Source organism: Trachurus trachurus (assembly GCF_905171665.1).
Source record: "Trachurus trachurus genome assembly, chromosome: 5".
Taxonomy (NCBI): Eukaryota; Metazoa; Chordata; class Actinopteri; order Carangiformes; family Carangidae; genus Trachurus; species Trachurus trachurus.
This window is the reverse complement of record NC_139896.1, coordinates 5,883,733-5,904,875: the sequence shown is the minus strand read 5'-3', so window position 1 is coordinate 5,904,875 and position 21,143 is coordinate 5,883,733. Positions and strand designations below refer to the sequence as shown.

Below are 21,143 nucleotides of genomic sequence, written 5' to 3'. Positions count from 1 at the left end.
CTTACAGTAACTACTGTTATTGTTGAGGCCAGATAATTGTGGGATTTGTAGTTTTTGACCAATCGTGTGCTCTTTCTTTTTGTGATTTTTCCAAAAAGTATTAAATTTATTAGAAAATTCTAAGATGGTCTTAAATATATATAATACACAGCATCATAAAATATGTATGCACTTAAACTTTTATATGAAATAACAGGGTATGCGCGCGGGGTCTTAAAAAGTCTAAAATGTGAAAATCTAAATTTTAGGTCTTAAAATGTCTTAAATTTGTTGAATTATTGTGTTCAAGTCTTAAATAATTTTAAGACTTTTTAAGGATCCGCAGATACCCTGTTGTGCGCTCACAGCAGGACAGATAATCAGATGGATAATCGGTAAAGTTAATAATTTCACTTAATGTGGCCATGAATAAATTAATTTCAAGTTTTGCCTGTTATTAAACGCGAATCTTGAATAGGTCTCCGCTGTTTTCACATTTAAAAAGGTCTTTGTTGTCTTTGTACAGAGACAATATGAGATTTGCTTGTAGCCACAGCACTTAAAAAGCCCACTGTAACCTATTTTCATAGGCACACCAGCCTCGCTTTCAATAAAACACACACTCGCATTCCATAATTGCGATCAGTGAAATATATGAAAACAATAAAATACAATTTAAAAATGAGAGAAAAAAAAATCCAAATTCTTCGACATATTTAAACTTAAAAAAAAGAAAGAAAAAGTAACGCAATAGTTACTTTCCCTGGTAACTAGTTACTATTATAGTGAAGTAGTGGAGTTACTAACTCAGTTACTTTTTGGGAGAAGTAATTAGTAACTATAACTAATTACTTTTTAAAAGTAACGTTCCCAACACTGGTCCTAATGGGTTGGTCTCATACTGAGGTTTCCTTTTTACTCATGTTTTTTTTTCTTCTGTTTTTTAAATTGTATATTACTGATGTTTCTGGCCTGTATGTGTTTTACTCTTATGGTGCTATCTATCTATCTATCTATCTATCTATCTATCTATCTATCTATCTATCTATCTATCTGTCTATCTATCTGTCTGTCTGTCTGTCTATCTGAAAAGTCACAAAAACTTTTGTAAGTTACTGTAATATTATTACATAATATAATGTAGCATATTGCTGTAATATTGATATTAATTTTGTCTGTCTTCTTCTCCTGATGATAAAGTGACGGAGAACTACCTCACTGCTGAATAAAATACAGTATATGAACACTGATATCCCTCCGCGGAAGAAAAAAAAGTTTATAAATGTTATTTTGCGGAAGGAACATGTGTAATTATTATTTATTTATTTTATTTATTTATTTATTCCAACTATAAACTAAGCATAAAACATTATAGTAGATAAAAGTACAGTAAATACACCAGTCAGTCGTCTCTTTCCTTGTGAACATCAGAGGGCGGAGCGGAGCGCACTACTTCTCGCGGCTCAACCTCTTCCGGTCCTCTTTCCAGCTTCCCGTGCAACATGGTGAGTGTGTTTCAGCGGCGGCAGCGCCACAAAACCCGAAATAAACTCATATTTCACCCGAACAGTTACACAGTTTTGTGTCTCTTTAGGCTTTATAAGCACATAGCTCGACCGTAACGTGTGGAATCGATGGTAAATGTTGGTTAAATTGATAGAAAAAGCGAGTTTGGGCCTAGCGGCTAGCTGTTAGCATGCTAGCCGCGCTGTGCATGTGTTCCTGTTGTAACGTTGGCTGAAGCCGCTGCGGTCAAATACACCGGCGGAGTATGAGCTAAAATACACGTGTTATTCATTTATTGTGACTAAAATATATCAAATTAATTAAAAAACACAATAAGAAATGTGGCAGTTTAATTTCACAGTAGCATCGACACATCATAATGAACCCATGCGTCTGATGAGTCGAGACATCGATAAAGGCCTGAATTCAACTAATAGACATCGGTACAGTGTTGTTTATGAGATTATATACTGTTGTGGCTCTTATTAATGGTCGATTGGACTGTTGTAGTGTGTATTCTTAGTCGTTATTTACTATTGGAGGAAGCGCATTGTTGTAAATCTGCAGTTAGATGCCAGAAATTAGTTATATATTTGTGATTGCAGCTGCAATGATGAGACGTTTCTCCCGTAAATTCACAATGCAATTTGCAGCTTTATAGTGAAATTATATTGAATTAAATGTTTGGCTGATGACTATTGGAACTAGACTCACTTATAATTGTCACCATCGTCTGACAGACTTAAGAAATAAACTGATTATCCTCAAGCTTTAGCCCCCAGGAGGTGCCATAGTCTGTCTATTCTTACTTTTGCACCAGTGTTTTTATCTTTTTAAGGACTATTTATTTATTTATCCTGACCATTTTGAGGTTATTTTAAATGTTTTTAATTATAAGGTTATTTTAATACACTTTGCAACAAGTCATCACTCTTTTATATTTGACAGGCTGTTTTTTTTGTATTGTTTCACCAGTACCATGATGATGATAACAAGGGTATCTTGAATCTTTAGGTTTAGTAATCATAGTCATTGTTTGCTTGTAAAGCCACTTGTGTTGATATGAAGTTTTTGAATGTATAGGCCCTTTTTATTAAGGACGAATCTGCCCCCCCCCCCCCCCCCAAGAAGATATGCTAATTTCATCCAAATACAGCTACAAAAACATTTCCTAATACTGTTATGTTGTACATTTTGTCTTGTTTTAAATAATTCAATGATCATAATCAGGTTACATGACCTAACTGTTTCCTGTGTGTGTGTGTGTTTTTACAGACTAAGAAGAGGAGGAATAACGGTCGTGCCAAGAAGGGCCGTGGCCACGTGCAGCCCATCCGCTGCACCAACTGCGCCCGTTGCGTCCCCAAGGACAAGGCCATCAAGAAGTTCGTCATCAGGAACATCGTGGAGGCTGCGGCCGTGAGAGACATCTCTGAGGCCAGCGTCTTTGACTGTGAGTGTGGTTTTATTTATTATTTTTTTGAGTTTATTTCCACTTCATAAACTGTGTAAAAATGACATTGACCCTCATCGTGTCCCTGTGTCGTCCGTTCTGCAGCGTACGTGCTGCCCAAGCTCTACGTGAAGCTGCACTACTGTGTCAGCTGTGCCATCCACAGTAAGGTGGTGAGGAACCGCTCCTGTGAGGCCAGGAAAGACCGCACCCCCCCACCCAGGTTCAGGCCCGCGGTGAGTCAAAAGAACAAGTGTGATCAATGTTAACGATGGTTGTGTTGATTTAAAATGAGTAGACACAACAACATCAGAGCACCAAGTCTCGTAATATAATTATTGACAAAAAAACATCAATAATTCATGAATCTAAAACTGTCTTTTGTGTTTTTGTGTTTGTTTCCAGGCTGGTGCACCAAGACCTAACCCCAAGCCGATGTAAAAACAGGTTTTGAAGATGCTGTACACCTGAATAAAGTTGAAAAAATTCTTTTCAAAAAAAGATCAAAAGTGTGAAGCTCATTATTCTGAACATCATAACATCAATCTATAAAATGCAGGGTCTTAAGGGATAGTTCAACATTTTGGCAAATTGGCCCATTGCCATAATCCCTATAGTCATAGCAGTGGGTTCGTTACCTTTAATTGTTGATGCAAGCTGTTTTTTAGAACGGTGGAGCAGAGCCGCGAGCTGCTCAGAGCTACGCTACGGAGGCTCATGGGATTTCTTGGTTTCCCTCATCAAACTCATCAAATACACAATCCAACAACTCCACAACGCTCTGGTGGACAAGTTGTGACGTGCACATCCATCACGCTACGAGATAACAAGACAGAGTTGTTTTCAAGGCAAATGCAGAGACTGTTTGCTGAAAAACTGCCCCGAGAGGAACGCGCACCAGCGGTTTTTTCCCGAATTTTCCTCTAAAACAACTCTGTCTGGTAACGTTGTGTTATTATCTCATAGCGTGGTGAATGTGCAGGTCACAACTTGTCCACCAGAGCGTTGTGGAGTTGTTGGATTGTGTATTTGATGAGTTTGATGAGGGAAACCAAGAAATCCCATGAGCCTCCGTAGCGTAGCTCTGAGCAGCTCACGGCTCTGCTCCGCCGTTCTAAAAATAGCTTGCACCGACAATTAAAGGTAATGAACCTACTGCTATGACTAGGGAAAATGCTCTAAATTTAATCTCAACTACAAATGTGCAGCCAATTTACTTTCCAATTTGTGACTGTGCATTTCTTTTGTACATTTTTTGTTCGTCATAATATAGGTCTTAAATTTCATCTGTAATGGTCTTAAATTTGATTTGGTGAAACATGCAGAAACCCTGAAATTAGATCTGAACGAAACCGACCAGACGATGTGCTGCTGTGTTGTCTGTTGTCTAAGTGTAGTAAAAGACAGGTCTGTCAAGTATTTTTATTTGGAATAGACTTTTACAGTACAAAACTTACAGTAGTTTTTTTAAGATCAAATTACGCAAAAGCAATAATTACATATGATACATTTGAAAAGGCTCTGCAGTTATTTAAAGCGATATCAGACCATTTACAAGGGGAAAACAGGGTTAAAGGAGTCAAAACTCAAGGAGACAAATAGTGCAACAAGGAAAACACAAAATACCACAAAACTAGTTTCTTTTCTGAAGAACTGACTTGAAGGGGAGAAGATAGTTTATTTGGTTGTCCTTAAAAACACAACAGAAAGGTGTGTGTGTGTCAGTTGAGGAGCAAACAGCATCGGTACCACATGCATCAAGGTGTAAAAGCACATCACTGCCCAGTGTAGCACACAGATAAAAACATCCAAACTCGCAGCCTGTCGAGGGGGAAAACTGTTTATTTTTTAAAATTAAACTATTTCTCAACCAGCGTTTGTCACTCTGAAGTTCAGTACAGGTGCATCTCAATAAATTAGAATATCATGAAAAAGTTCATTTATTTCAGCTGTTTAAACTAATTGTATAGATTTATTACATATAGACTGAAAATACAGCTCTGGGAAAAATAAAGGGACCACTTTCACAAATGTTTCTTAAGTTTCCAGTTTAAAAAAAAATTCAAACACAACTCATTCGACTTAATGAGACAGAAGATTATAAAAAAACACTGCTGGGATTAAACATTGACATTATCCCACCGAAATTGAGTGACAAACTCTACTCAAGTTAAAATATTCATGCTGTGTTGTTGAGCAATGAATATGAACATGTTTTCTTTGCATTATTATTACTCAAGGTCTGAAAAGACATAAAACATCAATATTATTTTATTATTTCTGCCAATAAATGCTCTAAAAGACAATATTTTTATTTCAATTTTGGGAGAAATGTTGTCATTAGTCCATAGAATTTAAAACAAATAAGTTTATTTTACTCAAACACAAACCTACAAATAGTAAAAACCAGAGAAACTGATCATTTTGAAGTGGTCTCTTAGTTTTTTCCAGAGCTGTATTCCATCTTCTTTTAATTGTAATGGTGATTATGGCTTAAATTTAATGAAAACCAAAAAAATTCAGTACCTCAAAGTTTGAATACGGTATTGTGACATGAGTTCACTATTTTATCCTAATGGTGTCACTCTAGTTAACTTAAAACACCTGCAAAGGTTTCCTGAGCCTTTAAATGGCCTTTTAAGTTCAGTTTTAATCTTGAGATGCACCTGCATAATGAACGTGACTTTGATGGGTTTTTTTTTTTTTTTTTTAAATCTTAAAGTCATATTTCTTTGGCTCCTAGCTGCCACTGGTGGGTTCAGGTGAACTCTACAGCCGGTTGGTGAACACAAGAAAAGTTTGAGCCAGTTTTTTTGGGATGTGATGAACAAAATAATACAAGTTTTAAAGAGTTTTAAATTTAAAATGCTGCAGAGACCTCAGGGCCTAAAGGCACGATAAGCAAAGTCTAAAGTTACAACCTGGGCTGTTTTTTTCTAATATGAGTTAAATGGAACCGACTGGTCTCAACATCGGTGACAGTTTCAGTTTGAGTTGCAGTGAATGAAATGAAAACTTTGGTGTCGGATCTTTTAGATTTAAAGTCTTTGTCTTTGTCTCTCCTCCTCCTCGTTGTTGCAGAAAACGACATTTTCAAGATTCTGTGTGATGATTTAGTTTATAAAACGACTTCAGTCCTAACGTGACCTAACAGTCTTTATTCTTATGTTTAAGGCAAAAAGATAATCTGATATTTAGATTAATATTGACTTTGGGAGAAAAAACAACAACATTTTATCCACCTGTGTAGGTTTGTGTTTCTGTTTGATCTGTTTCTTATAACTATATCAGACAAAACTGTATGGAGATACATTTGTGTCTTTATTATTCAATCAAAAGAAAAGTTGATTTAGAAAAAAAATGATATTTTCAATCAAAGCAAACTTCACTTCAATCAAAAGAAAACAAAAACAGCCTTTTCAATGCAAAAAAATATTTGAGACCCAAAAATTGCATTTGAACCACTTTTTTCTTTGTTTAAATGAACTTTTTTTTGATTGAATAATAAAGACACAAATATCCTAACCATCATATGGCCTAAATACAATCAAAGAAGTGCTCAAATGCAATTTTTGGGGTCTCAAATTTTTTTTTTTGCATTCAAACACTTTTTTGAAAAGGTTTTCTTTTGATTGAAGTGAATTGTTTTGATTGAAAATATCTTTTTTGTTTAAATCAACTTTCTTTTGATTGAATAATAAAGACACAAATGTATCTCCATAAAACTGAACTTTCTAATCATCCCTTTAAAACAAATTAATCTCCACTGAAGAACCTGGAACAATATCGAAACAAAACCGAACAGAGGTTCAACATTAAAGCAGATATCAGCTTCACGGCCGTTTCGGCTAATGCTGCGTTCAAGGCAGGCTTTTGAAACCGTAAGTTACAGCTTCAAGTCACAACTACGACTTGGTAGCGTTCCAGGTAACCCGTAGCTCGTGTTTTTACCATCCTGTTGTCTGTGAAAGTTCCCTATAACGGCCACTCGTAACTTCCGACCCGTGAACTCGTACCAGATCGAACTGGTATGACTTCACAGGAAGGAAAAACACAAAGTACGAGTTTCTTTGAACGCACCATGAGTTAGCAGCCCCCGCCCTTGTCAGGCATCAATTGGTCCTCGTGCTACGTCACCACATTCACGCGCATCCCTTGGCTGCACACACAGCCCTTCATGCCGTTCTCTCTCCTCATTGGATAACACTTGTATCCCACAAGGAAAATTTTCTCCTCGGGTTACAGCAGAGCAGAGTGACGGAGAGACTCGTGTTTAGGCTGAAATACTTCATGTAAGTGATTGCTGACGGAAAATAGGACTATTTAGGACTTATATTAACAAAAACATTCCACTGATATCTGCTTTAACACCATTTATTTCAAAGGGAACCTCCCCCCAAATTATGTTTTCTGAATATCTGTCTGTAAAACTCAGGAGGAGGACATTTTAAAAAAATCTACAAGAAAAGAAAAAAGGAAAAAAAAAACTTTAACCTTTTAGCTTTTGTGTGATTCATACTATATACACAAATTAATCAGTCTTTTCTTTATGCCACTTATTATAGGGAAAAGTGCTTAACAGTGGTTCTTTGGTTTTTACACAGAACCACACTGGTGTAAAAAATAAGATGAAACCAAATATTATTAAAATTCTTTTCTGTACTTTTAGACCAAATGTGTAAAATTTAGTTCACGACAGAACTAATGAATGAATAAAATGTCAGTTTAAAGCACTGAATAGTTGAGTTGTTTTTGTTTTAACCTGCAGAGACTTCTGCTCCTCAAGTTAAAATATCAGTTGTGATGAACAGGCAGGGGACGTTTGGATTCATTAGTCGTTTTGTGTGTGTGCAGCATAGAAAAGTCGATGGGCTCAGGTCAGCTGACGATTACTACTGTTGGTTTTTTTTCAGAGTTTTTGGATCGTAAGTGCAGACACAGAGAAATCAGACTCAGATCAAACATCTCTGTTGTTTTTAACACGTTCAACAATAGACTGAATCATGAGTTTTGATGTCGTTCTTTTTTTTTTTTGTTCTCTGGACATTAACTCAAAGGGATAGTCCAACATTTTGGCAAATTGGCCCATCGCCATAATCCCTACAGTCATAGCAGTAGGTTCGTAACCTTTAATTGTCGGTGCAAGCTATTTTTTAGAACGGCGGAGCAGAGCCGTGAGCTGCAGGTCACAACTTGTCCACCAGAGCGTTGTGGAGTTGTTGGATTGTGTATTTGATGAGTTTGATGAGGGAAACCAAGAAATCCCATTAGCCTCCGTAGCGTAGGTCTGAGCAGCTCGCGTCTCTGCTCCGCCGTTCTAAAAACAGCTTGCACCGACAATTAAAGGTAACAAACCTACTGCTATGACTATAGGGATTATGGCAATGGGCCACTTTGCCAAAATGTTGAACTACCCCTTTAAACCTCTGTGCACAAACTGTACCAGGACAACATAGTATTTAGAATAAAACTGACAAGAGGTGATGATTGCCTCAGTCTCACATCACGTCACAGCAGATTCCTGTGACTCTGTAAAACTGAGATGAGAAATGTTTGAAGACAAAAACAAAAACCAAAAAAGAAGCAGAAATAAAACATCTTTTCTTTCTTTTTTTGGATGTAACCAGCGAGGACGGCCTCTGACTGTACACTGCACTCGCTCATGTCATAGCAGCATGTGCCCAAACGCCATGCACACGTTTAGTCTTTGATAAAGTAGCAGAATTGGTGTTTTTTTTGTAACAACACTTGAGTAGAAATCAACCATATTATCTTATCTGAAACAGGATGAAACAGATGTTTGTGCAAAGCCAGAAGCCAGAGAGACACCGAGCTGTGTCTGTTGTGTTTTTTTTAAACATTGAACGCTGTCAGGACGTGACGCTGCAGCTCGTGTACTTCAGTCTGGTCAACAAGGTGTGATCAGGGTGAAGAAAGGCACAATACAATGAGATAACGCTAAAATTATGTTAAAAATATCGAGCATCGAAGGATTTGTAGTGTCGGTTTGCAGTTTTAACGGGTCGATGAAGGAAACGAAACTTGTAGAGAGACCCTGACCTCATCAGTCGGCTCTAAAAAGAGTGTGGCAGTGATACTTGTCGTACTCCTTTTTCCTTAGTGAGAGAAAAAGTCTTGTTTTTTTTTTTTCTCACTACGTTTTGAGAGAAATGTGCAGGTCATTAATGTATTCTACAAAATAGTTTAATATAATAATCATAGTATTCTGGCAGGTATCAGTGCAACAAAAGCAGTCATAGAAAAAAGAAAAAACAAACATCTCATACAGAGCCCCCCCCTCCCCTCCCCCACTCAGCATTCACACTAATAATAATAATATTAATAAAGGCCTTCATCATGTTTCACTTACTTATTCAATTTACTTCCCAAAAAAACAAAAAAAACAAAAGAAAAGAAAAGAAACACAGGGTCTCATGTTTTCACGCTCTCTCACACATTCACTCAAACCTGTCAACCACCAAACACAAACAAACCCCCCCCCACCCCGAACCCCCCTTTTTTTAAAAACGAAAGTGCATTTTCTAATTCACGGACAACTCCTAAAACACATCTATTCAACTTGGACCTGGTTTCTGAGTTTGGTCTGCACGTCGCGTCGCGTTTTGAAGAAAGCGATCGATCGATTGCACCTAGTCGACTCTGACTTTATCATCATCATCATCATCAGGGAAAAAAGCTTTTAGAACAAGAAGGCATCAAAACTGTCGTCATTCTTCACATTAGTTATCTAGTGTTCTTTTTTTCTTTGTTTTGTTTTGTGTTTTTTTTTTCTGTTAAAGTGCACAAGTTTTTTTTTCATGTTGTGGATTTAAAGTCAAGAATTGTCGACTATTATAAATAATTTGTGCATCAGGTTTTGAACCCTGAATAATATTTTCATTTTGGAGCAAGGCACATCTGTGGATGAAAAAGTGTTTTGGCTCTTCGTCTACGTACGTCAGAACGGATTTATTCAAAGTGCATTTCTTTTTAAATAGATTGTAGTTGTTCCAAGTGCAATAAAAATAAAAATAATAATAATAATAATAGTAATAATAATAAGGATTACTGTTGTACCTCTTTGAACGTATTCGCGTCGGGCTCTAACGTCGTCCTCCGTGTGCAGACCAAACCCGTCCAGGTCCTTGTAGTCTACTTGCCAACAATGAGTTCCCAGGAAATGTTGAGTACCCCAAAGTTTTATGTTAGAAATAGATAGTATGGGTCCCCAGTATTCAGAAACTGCCGGATGCTAACTTATATATATTGGGCAATTAGCATAATTGACATAATTAGCACAAATTAGCATAATTGCCTATATGGGCAATATTTCAACAAAATTGACTTGGCTGATCTGGGCAATATTGGAGTGGTTTTAGGGGTTATTGATGATGCTGAATCCGGTTTAGACAGCCATTTTGAATTTTGAAAATGTCAGAAATGGATTCAGCATCATCAATAACCCCTAAAACCACTCCAATATTGCCCAGATCAGCAAAGTCAATTTTGTTGAAATATTGCCCATATAGTCAATTATGCTAATTTATGCTAATTGTGCCTGTTATGCTAATTGCCCAATATATATAAGTTAGCATCCGGCAGTTTCTGAATACTGGGGACCCATACTATCTATTTCTAACATAAAACTTTGGGGTACTCAACATTTCCGGGTTGCACTATGGGCTGGCAAGTAGACTATTGTCTCAGTGTAAAAATAGCTATATTTTCTTTCTTTTTCTTTCTTTTACCGCCAACGTTTCAGTCGAGGATGTGCTCGCCGCGGACGATGTGCGAGGAGAACTCGTAGCGGTCCTGGCTCCGGTGGCCGCAGATGTTGCACTCGAAGGGCTGACGGAAACCGTGGCAACCCATGTGGATGGTAAACATGACGTGGTCCAGGAAGAGCACGCGGCAGTGCTCGCAGCGGAACGAGCGCACGGCCCGGCCCTCGGCGTCCACCACGCGCAACGCCTCCCGGGAGGTGGAGGAGGGCGCCGTGGGCGAGCTCGGCGTGGGCGCGAGGGCGTTGGGAGGAGGAGGAGGAGGAGGAGGAGGGTGGTGATGATGATGGAGGAGGTGATGGTGGTGGCCTCCATCCTCTCTCTCCGCCTCCCGGTCTTTGGCGCGGGCGGGGCTGTGGCGGCGGCGGTGGTGGTGTTGTTGTTGTGCGATGGGAGGAGGCACTGGGTTGTTGCTGTTGCTGTGGTGATGGTTGTTGTTGTTGTTGCTGTGGACGAGATGATTGTGGCCGTTGTTGCTGTGCAGGAGCAGGAGGCTCGGGGTCGGCTCGTCCGGCATGCTCTCCGTGTCCGTGGAGTCCTGGCAACCGTTACTGGGTGACGAGGGCGCGGCGGCGTGGCTGTGGCTATGGCTACGGCCGACGGGCAAGTCTTCGTGACCCTCCGCCGCCTCCCTCGCCACCACCGCCGTCGCCACGGTTCCCGTCCCCGTCCCCGTGCAGTCGAGCCGCGGGCCGAGAGCGACGGAGGAGCTGTGCAGCGGCCGGAGGTCCGGGAGGTGCAGCGGTCTCAGTGCGTCCGATGACACGCCGCCACCGCCGCCGCCGCCGTTACCGGCTACGACGCCCGCGTATTCTCCTCCCAGGCCAGGAAAGTGCGGGGCGTCGTCGTGCTCCCCCTGCATCTCCCCCCCGCCGCCGTCTCGGTCCAAACCGGCGCTGCTGAACTCGTAAGGTGCGTCTCCGAGGTTGAGGCGTATGTGCTTTTGTCCTGCAAAAACCGAGAGACAAAGTCTTACAGCGTCGTAGAGCGGAGGAGGAGGTCGCTGCAGCATCTTACAGAAAGGGTCTCTGGATTCGGGATGTCAACGATTATAGGTTTTCTTGGTACGATTATTGTCAGAGAAATAATCACGGTATTATCACCGTTATTATGCATCAATTAATTATTACTAATTATATATACAAAATATTTTAAGTATCTATTAAATGGATAGTTCAATATTTTGGCAAATTGGCCCATTGCCATAATCCCTATAGTCATAGCAGTAGGATCGTTACCTTTAATTGTCGGTGCAAGCTATTTTTAGAACGGCGGAGCAGAGCCGTGAGCTGCTCAGAGCTACGCTACGGAGGCTCATGGGAGTTTCCCTCATCAAACTCATCAAATACACAATCCAACAACTCCACAACGCTCAACAGAAGTTAACAGACAGAGTTGTTTTATAGGTAAATGCAGAGACTGCTTGATGAAAAACTGCCTCGACGGGAACATGCATCAGCGGGTTTTGCATGAATTTCCCTCTAAAACAACTCTGTCTGGTAACGTTGTGTTATTATCTCATAGCGTGGTGAATGTGCAGGTCACAACTTGTCCACCAGAGCGTTTTGGAGTTGTTGGATTGTGTATTTGATGAGTTTGATGAGGGAAACCAAGAAACCAAGAACCAAGAAATCTCTGCATTTACCTCGAAAACAACTCTGTCTCGTGACGTTCTGTTATTATCGCATCATCTGTGCTTTACCTACATGTCTTTTATTGTGTGTATTGATTGTATGTATCTGTATATTATCTTACTGTCAGAGAAATAATCACAGTATTACGATTATTATGCATCAATTAATTTCACAACACTGTGAATGTGTAAAATCAAATATAGACAAATTAGAGACATTACTCATTATATTCACAAAATATTTTAAGTATCTATTAATATAGGACCAATTATTAATCCTTCAGGGTAAGTGTTTGAAATATTCAAATCATTAATTTATTTTTAGTTTATTTTAAATTTGTACCAGTTCATTGTTACGTTAGGTAAATTGTCATAAATGGAATTTAACCCAATTACTGTGCATTTAGCTTTACTTTGTGATAGATATTAGACGTATTTCCTCCTTTAGCTGCTACTGTTTTGCTGCATGTTTTACAAGCTGATCTGCAATATGTTTCCAATATAACCTTTTTCGGAAAGTGACTGTATTTGGGAACTTTTACGATTAATTAATTGTGGTTTAAACCGCAGTTGATTGTGAAAACAAGTAATCGTGACATCCCTACTTTGGATCCATAGTGAATAGTTATTTCTATAAAAGTTAAGTGAGTGGAGTCTGGCCCTGAGGCTGTGGGGGAATCAGACGTGTCCAAAAACCAAATAACTGTTGGTGAGTTACGATAAATCACACAACTAGAATAAAACAAATATATAAATAAATAAATAAATAAATAAATACATAAAATCCTGAGAGCTTGTTGTCACATCATCAGGACAAAAAGAACATGAGTCCTGATGCATGTGGAGTCCAAATCAAGCAGCGGCTGCCTCTCTTTAAGTTTCCTTCCTGAACCCGTCCACACTGACATCAAATGCTCACCTACAAATTTTTGTGGTGTGGATCTCTTGCGTTTGGTGATGCTGTTGGCGAGCCGATCGATAAATGCCATCTTGTCTGAGGAGGGCTGCAGTAGAGAGTCTGGTATAAACTCTAGCTCTCTCATCTCCTCTCCTGCACAGAGTAGAAACAAACTGTGATGTTATCTTGGGGAGAGTTTTCTTATCACCCAGACAGCATTTATCTCAAATGTTTAAGTTTGATGCTGTTTTTTTTCCGTTTTTTTTTAAAGATTTTAAACCAACGGATTCTGTCCATTACTCTCTTTAAGGGAGTAGACTACATTTCTACAGTGACTGTGTCTTACAATCCCTTCTGCAACACTATAATAATTTCGGTCCTTGTCCCTAATCTGAGAAAATGTTGTTTATGTCACGTTGTCCATTGATGAATGACATAAAAACACACACCTGGGTTCTGTGCACTCGACGGCTGCTGTGACTCCAGACTCTGCAGGTAGCTGTGGCAGCGCTCGCGGTGCTCCTCCAGCGTGCTCTGCTGTTTGTAACTACGGCCGCAGTAACTGCACTTATACGGCTTCCCTACAGTTGGAGACGACACTGGAGACAAAGAGGGAGGAGAACGACATGGTGTTCATGCTGTCTACTAACATGTCGGCTAGTTCAGTCTTAAAAAGGTAGAGTCTGTAGGATTTTCCCAAAAAATACAAACTATGGACAGAAATCCTGTGTGGTAGCAATCACGGAGGTGCTGTGGGCTTGTATAAAAACTACCACCAAGACAGAGAGCACGTCCACACGGATACGGCTTTAATGAATGCACATAGGTTTTTTTTAATTATTTTTTTTATCTTTTCAGCGTTTCAACAACATTTAAGGTGGGCAAAAACGTTTCTTTTTTTTTGGAAATGGGTCCCAGAGTGGGAAAATCTCAAAACACTGCCCCAGCATTTTTGTGTAGACAACCTAAACAGATCTTTCGTGAAACTATGGGCGCGTTTCCACTGCAGGAACTAAGGGGTAATTTTACAGGGCTGGGGCCCCTGAAGGGCCGTTTACAGGAACTTTTACAGGGCCAAAATGAGTCCCTACCTCAGATCGGCCCCAAAAAGCTCCCAGGTGGGGTTTGAGAATTAAGCTGCATTTTTAAAACCCAGCGTTATTAAAAAAAAGTGTCTACACTGTCGGAAAAAGAGAGAATAAGTGATTAAAAGATGCATGAGAGTAGCAGTAAAAAAAAAAGGATGATAAATACCCGATTGCGTGAATACGCTACGATCGAAACAGCAATTAAAAACCCAGCTTTTTTAGAAAGCGTCTAACTGCCGGATGTTATTCCCCCTCTCTCTGCCTCCCCCTTCCTGTCTATCTCTACTATATGCTATCAAATAAAGGCAAAAAAAGCCTGAAAAATATACAAAATAAATAAATAAATAAATAAATAAATAAAAGCTGCACAACAACTGCGCGATGATCTACACTGTTGCAGATCCCCTCAAGACTCCAGCAGGTCCTGGTCCGCCTGGGAGACACGGTCGAGTGAGAGGACGCATCCTGTAAAAGTTCCTACCCTCTCCCTTTACCAGAACTCCTGCAGAGGAAACGCACCTTATGATGTCATAGCCCCACTTCTCTAACCTGTAACCTGAGCCACACCACTACACCTACATGTATATAGTCTATGGACGTAACGTAACAACAAAGAAAAGAAAAGAAAACACAGTCTGAGCCGTTGAGCCCGAGAGGAGGCGCCCAGTTTGAACGTTGTGTTTACAAACTGCAACGAACAAAACCTTACAGACTCAACCTTTAATAAGCTGAATGTGTCGTCTACCTGCGTGAGTGCGGAGGTGGCCGGTGAGTGCATCTCTTCTCCGACAGGCGTAGCTGCAGAAGGGACATTTAAAGGGCTTCTCCCCTGAGTGCAGCTTGATGTGACGGAGCAGGTTCCCCTTCTGAGTGAAGGAGGCTCCGCACTGATTACACTGGAACGGACGCTCACCTGGGGAGAGATCACACCTGTCAACCCAACCTCTCTGTGGTTTCACCGTTACAACAGCAGCTCATTCAGTCTGATTAACGACCAAAGTGAACAAACAAGGTTTCAGCTCTGCATAATCAATATTTTTTCCCTCGTATTTTTTGACCCTAATGTAACTTTGCATCAATACAGGATAAGTACCTCTGTCAATGGCGTATGGCGTAATACCACAAACTGAAAGAGGAAAACACGTTTATACTATTTTAATCAACATTGACCGTATAATTCTTTGTCTGTGTAAGTGAACTGATGGAGTCACCTGTATGGCTGCGTTTGTGCACCATGAGAACATTCGGCCCGATGCAGATCATTCCACACACGTCACACTTGAGCTTCCCGTTGGGCAGCCGGGTGGCTCCACTCAGCATGGTTTCAGGATTGCCGAGCTCCCTGAAGCCGCCCACGGCCTCCGAGCCCTGCTCCGGACCGCCCTCCTCTACCCGCTCCCCTCGCTCATCCTCAGTGCTGCGACCGGGGTCCTCATCACTGTACAACTCCACTTTAATGGAGTTGGCTACAAATACAGTACAGGAGGGAAAAATAAAAGGAGATGAGATTGCTGACAAATGTGCTGCTAGACTTTATTTAAAGGCAACAACCAAGCAATCGAAAGTTTAAATGTTATGTTATTAGTGCAGGGCTGTCTCAGTAAGTCAATCTAAAATGTATAATATTATTAGGATTATTCAGATTCTGATTCAGTTTAATAGTCTTTATCGTGTATTTGCATACATAAAAACGAGATAATGTTTCGCTTAAAGGTCCAGTGTGTAAAATGGGGGGAAAACCGTGACATCCAGCGTTCAGATTCTAGTTTGCATCGCTCACTCACTCGCTTGCGCTCAACCATCCCGTCAGCAAAGTGACAAAAAAACTTTGCTGGTTTATTTATGAATGCGAAACTTGCAAAACACACTCTCTGGCTGACTGGATTTTCCGTACAAACATGGCCGCGACACTCGCTAAAGCAAGACCCTTGCTATATGTAAATATAAAAGAATAATTATAAGGCTACGACCAAACAAATTTTATTTTATAGCGATGATACACTTATACAAATATATTCATGGGTAGTATATTCAGATTTTGCCAATAAGCCTTGTCAATTATTACACACTGGACCTTTAAAAAACCTGTAGAATAGGATACAAAGCAAGATTTACTAATATTAGTTAATAAAATATCATAAATAAATAAGCATATGCTTCTAAAGTGCAAGTAAAAATGGCAGTAAAACGGCCTAAAGTCATTTCAGTGTATTTTGCTTGGAGGAAGAAACTGTTGAGCAGTCTTGTTGTTTAAGAGCGGATGCTGATTATCTTGACTAACAAATCAATCATAAACATGTTTACATGCCTTTACACAATCGTCAAAATTGTAAATATTGTCCCAGTGAATGAGACACGCAGGTCCATTAGATATTCTTAACTATTAGTCCATTTTGTGGGGATTCACACTTTAATTTCCTCACTGACCGCTGAGCGAGCGAGTAGGAGAGGTCTCCTTGCTGTTCGGGGTGCTCACTGTCGGACCTCCGAGGGCCCCGGTAAACTCTCTTTCCATTGAGGAGTCTCCACTAGCTGCAAACAAACAAACAAACAGAAAAACAGCAACATCTGTCATTTGAAACACAAAGCAAACTTTTTTGAAGGTGAGAATATTTGTGATTGAACAGACCAAGAGTCCCACCTGATATGTAAGACCGGCCATTGCAGTCATCAACATCCATACTAGTTCAAGCAGAATACTGAAATGACAGTAAGATGGAGGCTCAGATACAACTCAGATGTCAGTCGTGCACATGGTTCATTCATTCATAAACATAATCAGACCCAGGGATCAAAACATTATTTATCTAGGAGCACAGTGGCCCTAACTTAAAATATTAGGAGCGCAATCAGAAGATTTAGGGGCGTAAATCAACTTGCAAAGCAAATGTTAACATTTCCTTTTCATCCATGATCCTCACTCACATTGACCTGACACCTGTAATGACAGATACCAGATTCTTTGAGTCGCCTCTCCCACGTTTTACTAGTGTTAAAAAAAAAACAGCAAAATTTACTGGTTGCACATGGGCAAGTAGATGAAAACTTAACTTAAACTGTCTCAAATTTTAGGGGCAAAATGCCCTCATTTAGGGGGCAGTCTGGAGCCCTGATACCTGAACAAACCATTGAAATAACAGAACTACAGTGGCCACAGGTACAGGTATAAATCTGACATCACATTACAGGGCTCCAGACTACCGGTAACTGTTTTTACTCGGAGCACAAACAGAAATTTAGGGGCACACACAATACTGTAAGTGGACTTGCAAAGCAAATATTCACATTTCCTTTTCATTCATGATCCTCACACACACTGGCCACACTGGCCACACCTGTGGTGACAGATACCAGATTCTTTGAGTTGCTACTTCCACATTTCACCAGTGTTAGAAAGAAAAAAAAAACCTGCAAATTTACTGGTTGCACATGCACAAGTAGATGAAATTTTGACTTGCACTGTCTCCAATTTCAGGGGCAGTCAGGAGCCCTGCATTATGAAATTAAATTAAATTATGTGTTTGATGTATTTTTGACACATTTAAAAAATATATATTATTATTAAAAAACTGTTTAAGTTTTAAGTTAGATAAAAACATTTTAGACTTTCAATTATCTCAAAATATAATCGGGGGAAAAAAATTAAAAATAAAAATAAATAAAACACTAACAATTAGCTTGACTGTTATTAGCTAACAACCGTTAACTTATCTATGCAATTTCAGTGAGGCCGTGGGTTTTTAATAATTAAGTGTAACATTAGCTCACTAACCATATAAGATGTGCTGGAGATTAAAAACAACGTGGGTCAAAAACTAACTGTACTGTGCCATTACAAAATATAAATACCTTAGCAGCTAAGTTAGCGCCAACTTTAACCTTAGCAGCTACGGATCATCAGCTGTTTGACTCATGACAACACAGACAAAGTGACTTAATGAAGAGCTAATCTAACAGCAGGCGAGAAGAGAGTGTGTGTAATGGTAATAACCCAGATCGTGGTACACACACATACACACACACGTTTACATAACGGTGGCGTTGAGGCAAAGTTTACGGATCGGCCTCCCTCTATGGTGGTGGCTACTACCGTTAGCTTAACTGCTGCATGTGATGGAAATTACCGTTAGTGTGTCATCCTTGACAGCTCGTTAATAATACAAAAAAAAAGCACGACGTAACGCTACACCGAAGTAATATGTAATATGGTGTAGCAGTAACGCGATGTAGATCTCTGAAGTCTCTGTGTCGCCTTGTTGAACGGCAGCATAACAAACAAACAAACCCAACGTTAGCCTGTGTTGCTTTTAGCCACCTAGCTGCTGCTGCTGCTGCTGCCATCGAATGTTTCCTAAGCCGTTGCTATGGCAGCGGCCGCCTCCCACAGTGCTACGGCTAACCAGCGAGCTAGTTAGCTTAGCTTTAGCCTAGCCCCCTGCTCTCCCCCCCTGAAGTAGATAAAAGCTGTGTGAGCTCAACACAGGGGAGGCTGCAGGCCGCGACGGGAGTGGCTTTTTAAAGGTTGTCGCATTTCCCCGGTAACTGTTGCTTTACCTGTCGCTGTCAGGGCCGCTCCTGTGAGATAATTATTCTGTATTTTCATCAGCCCTGGCTTGTTTATGACGGCGGCATCTCCCGGTAGCGTTTACCTCCAGCTCCCAACAGCTTCCGGTGACATGACATCCCGCGGTCGGCCGCCTCGGACCGTCTGTCTGTCTGTCTGGCTTTGAGCTGCAGGCAGCACAGTAACACAGGATGAGCCATCAACATGGATACAGTTTTTTTGTTCTTTCATTTTTCCATTTTGCTAAAACACCTGTGATCTGTGTTTTTCTCAAAACTATAAACACAAAACTCAACATTCAAACTACTTTCACCAAAAGGCTGACTGACTCCCTCAATCAAAATAGGCTACATTATTGTTCAAAATCATATGAAACACACATATGATTTTGAACACAGTAATATAGAATATCATATGATTTTGAACAGTAATTAAATTGTGTTGAGGTGTTTCGTGTATTTGGATTGAGCTGGAGTCAGTCAGCCTTTTTTGTGAAAGTAGTTTGTTCTAGTGCACAGAATCCAGCCGGGTGTGTGTTTTATGTCATTAATGGACATGACATATAGTAAACAACATTTTATCAGATTAGGGACAGGGATCTAAATCATAGTAGTACAGTGTTGCAGAAATCACTTTTAAGAAGGGATAGCAAGATGCAGCCACTGTAGAAATGTAATGAACCCTTAAATTTATATTACATCAACACACACCCATAACATTCTCACAATAGGACATTACTATAGTACATAACAACTTACACAAAACAAATGTACAACAGCTCATATAATATCATTTCGATTTCAGAGAACTTATATACAAGAAAAAAAAAACTTACCAGTAACTCATATACCTTGTGTTAACAAGACCAATCTTGATATTATAAAGCATATTGTACTATTCTATGATATGAAGCAGAAGGGGAATGAATTTCCAGCCACAATTTGTCAATATGAAACTGTTTTCAGTATAACTCTCTTTCTCCATCGTGATGACAGAAAATTACCTTCTGATGCCTGTTGAGTAAAATAATGGTCTCTATCAGCAAATAATGATAAATTACCGTTAAGTATTTGTGAGGTTTTCATCGAGATAATATTTCTGATAAAGTATAGCCTACCAGACACCAGGCATCCAGCTTCACCTGTGACCTTTTACCTGGTTCATGTTGGTTTCATCACATCATCATTAAAAAGTTGAGTTGTTGGGTCTGAGTCATGTCACCTGTGCTGTACAGTAATTGTGTTTAAGTGCAAAGTGTGTTTTGATGAGTTTAAACACTGTGTTTAGAATTTTACATTAATATTAAATCAGATCTGCAACTTGTGTCAGAAAAACTCTCTTTCAGCTCCTTTGTTGTGGTTTTCCAGGCCACAGCTCAGCTTCACTTCATGTCCCCGTCCACAGCTCTAGGTAGGTTTAATAAGCGACTGGAAAATCACAGGACACATTTAAAACAAACTAAATTAACCTTTATTACCCACATTTTTAATTATAAGAATATGTATTATTTATGTATATCTCGACGCAGATTATTACAGAAAAATATTTACATACGATTGAGGATTTGGTTCAGAAATGTAGTGTTTTAGCAACTAAGAAAAACTGTCAAATGTGACAATAAAGTGTTACAGCTCCTTAAAGTCAAGGGACATAATGGCCCATGTCCTTATATGTGTCATTTATCACATCACCATAATTAGACACCAGGTGAATAGTAAAAGAAAGAAAGAAACAATCAAACACACAAATTTTTTTTTTTAAAAAAGGACAACAGCAATTTGACAGCATCATGTGTGAGCTGTTCAGTCGGCAAATAAATTTTGTACGTAAGTTTTCTCAACAGAGTGTGAAACGAATCAATTTGTAGTTGAAATGTAATATAATATAATTATATAATATAAGGTAACACTTTACAATAAGGGTCCCTTAATTGAAGTTAGTAAGTACATTATTAAGCATTAATATATAAACTAATGTGTTGATTAATGCTGAGTAGCCTAATGCATACATAATGATAATTAATTACATTATTCACCTTTTAAATGTATTAACTAACTTTGAGTAGTAAACGTTAATTAACTGCTCACTAATAGGCTACATTAATTAATGTGTTTCCTAATCCTAAGTAATACATAATAATGATTGTTAATATATCTGTAAACAGTTAATTAATGCTTAATAATGTACTAACTAACGTTAATTAAGGGACCCTTATTGTAAAGTGTTACCATAATATAATAT

General features: G+C 39.3%; 2 protein-coding genes across 2 annotated transcripts; one reads left to right on the top strand and one right to left on the bottom strand.

Moving 5' to 3' along the window:
- The first annotated feature begins 1,410 nt into the window (after positions 1 to 1,410).
- Positions 1,411 to 3,439, top strand: LOC310986116 (small ribosomal subunit protein eS26). The gene is made up of 4 exons (XM_083971883.1): positions 1,411 to 1,484; positions 2,761 to 2,938; positions 3,044 to 3,174; positions 3,344 to 3,439. The coding sequence occupies exons 1-4, from the start codon at positions 1,482 to 1,484 to the stop codon at positions 3,377 to 3,379; spliced, it is 348 nt and encodes a 115-aa protein (XP_083828009.1). The 5' UTR covers positions 1,411 to 1,481; the 3' UTR covers positions 3,380 to 3,439.
- Positions 3,440 to 10,620: 7,181 nt separating this feature from the next.
- Positions 10,621 to 18,998, bottom strand: LOC310985772 (zinc finger protein Eos-like). Its single transcript, XM_083971421.1, has 8 exons — positions 18,893 to 18,998; positions 16,980 to 17,037; positions 16,766 to 16,870; positions 15,550 to 15,804; positions 15,084 to 15,251; positions 13,700 to 13,849; positions 13,272 to 13,403; positions 10,621 to 11,667 (listed from the first exon to the last, which is right to left on the bottom strand). The coding sequence occupies exons 2-8, from the start codon at positions 17,017 to 17,019 to the stop codon at positions 10,697 to 10,699; spliced, it is 1,821 nt and encodes a 606-aa protein (XP_083827547.1). The 5' UTR covers positions 17,020 to 17,037; positions 18,893 to 18,998; the 3' UTR covers positions 10,621 to 10,696.
- Positions 18,999 to 21,143: the final 2,145 nt, after the last annotated feature.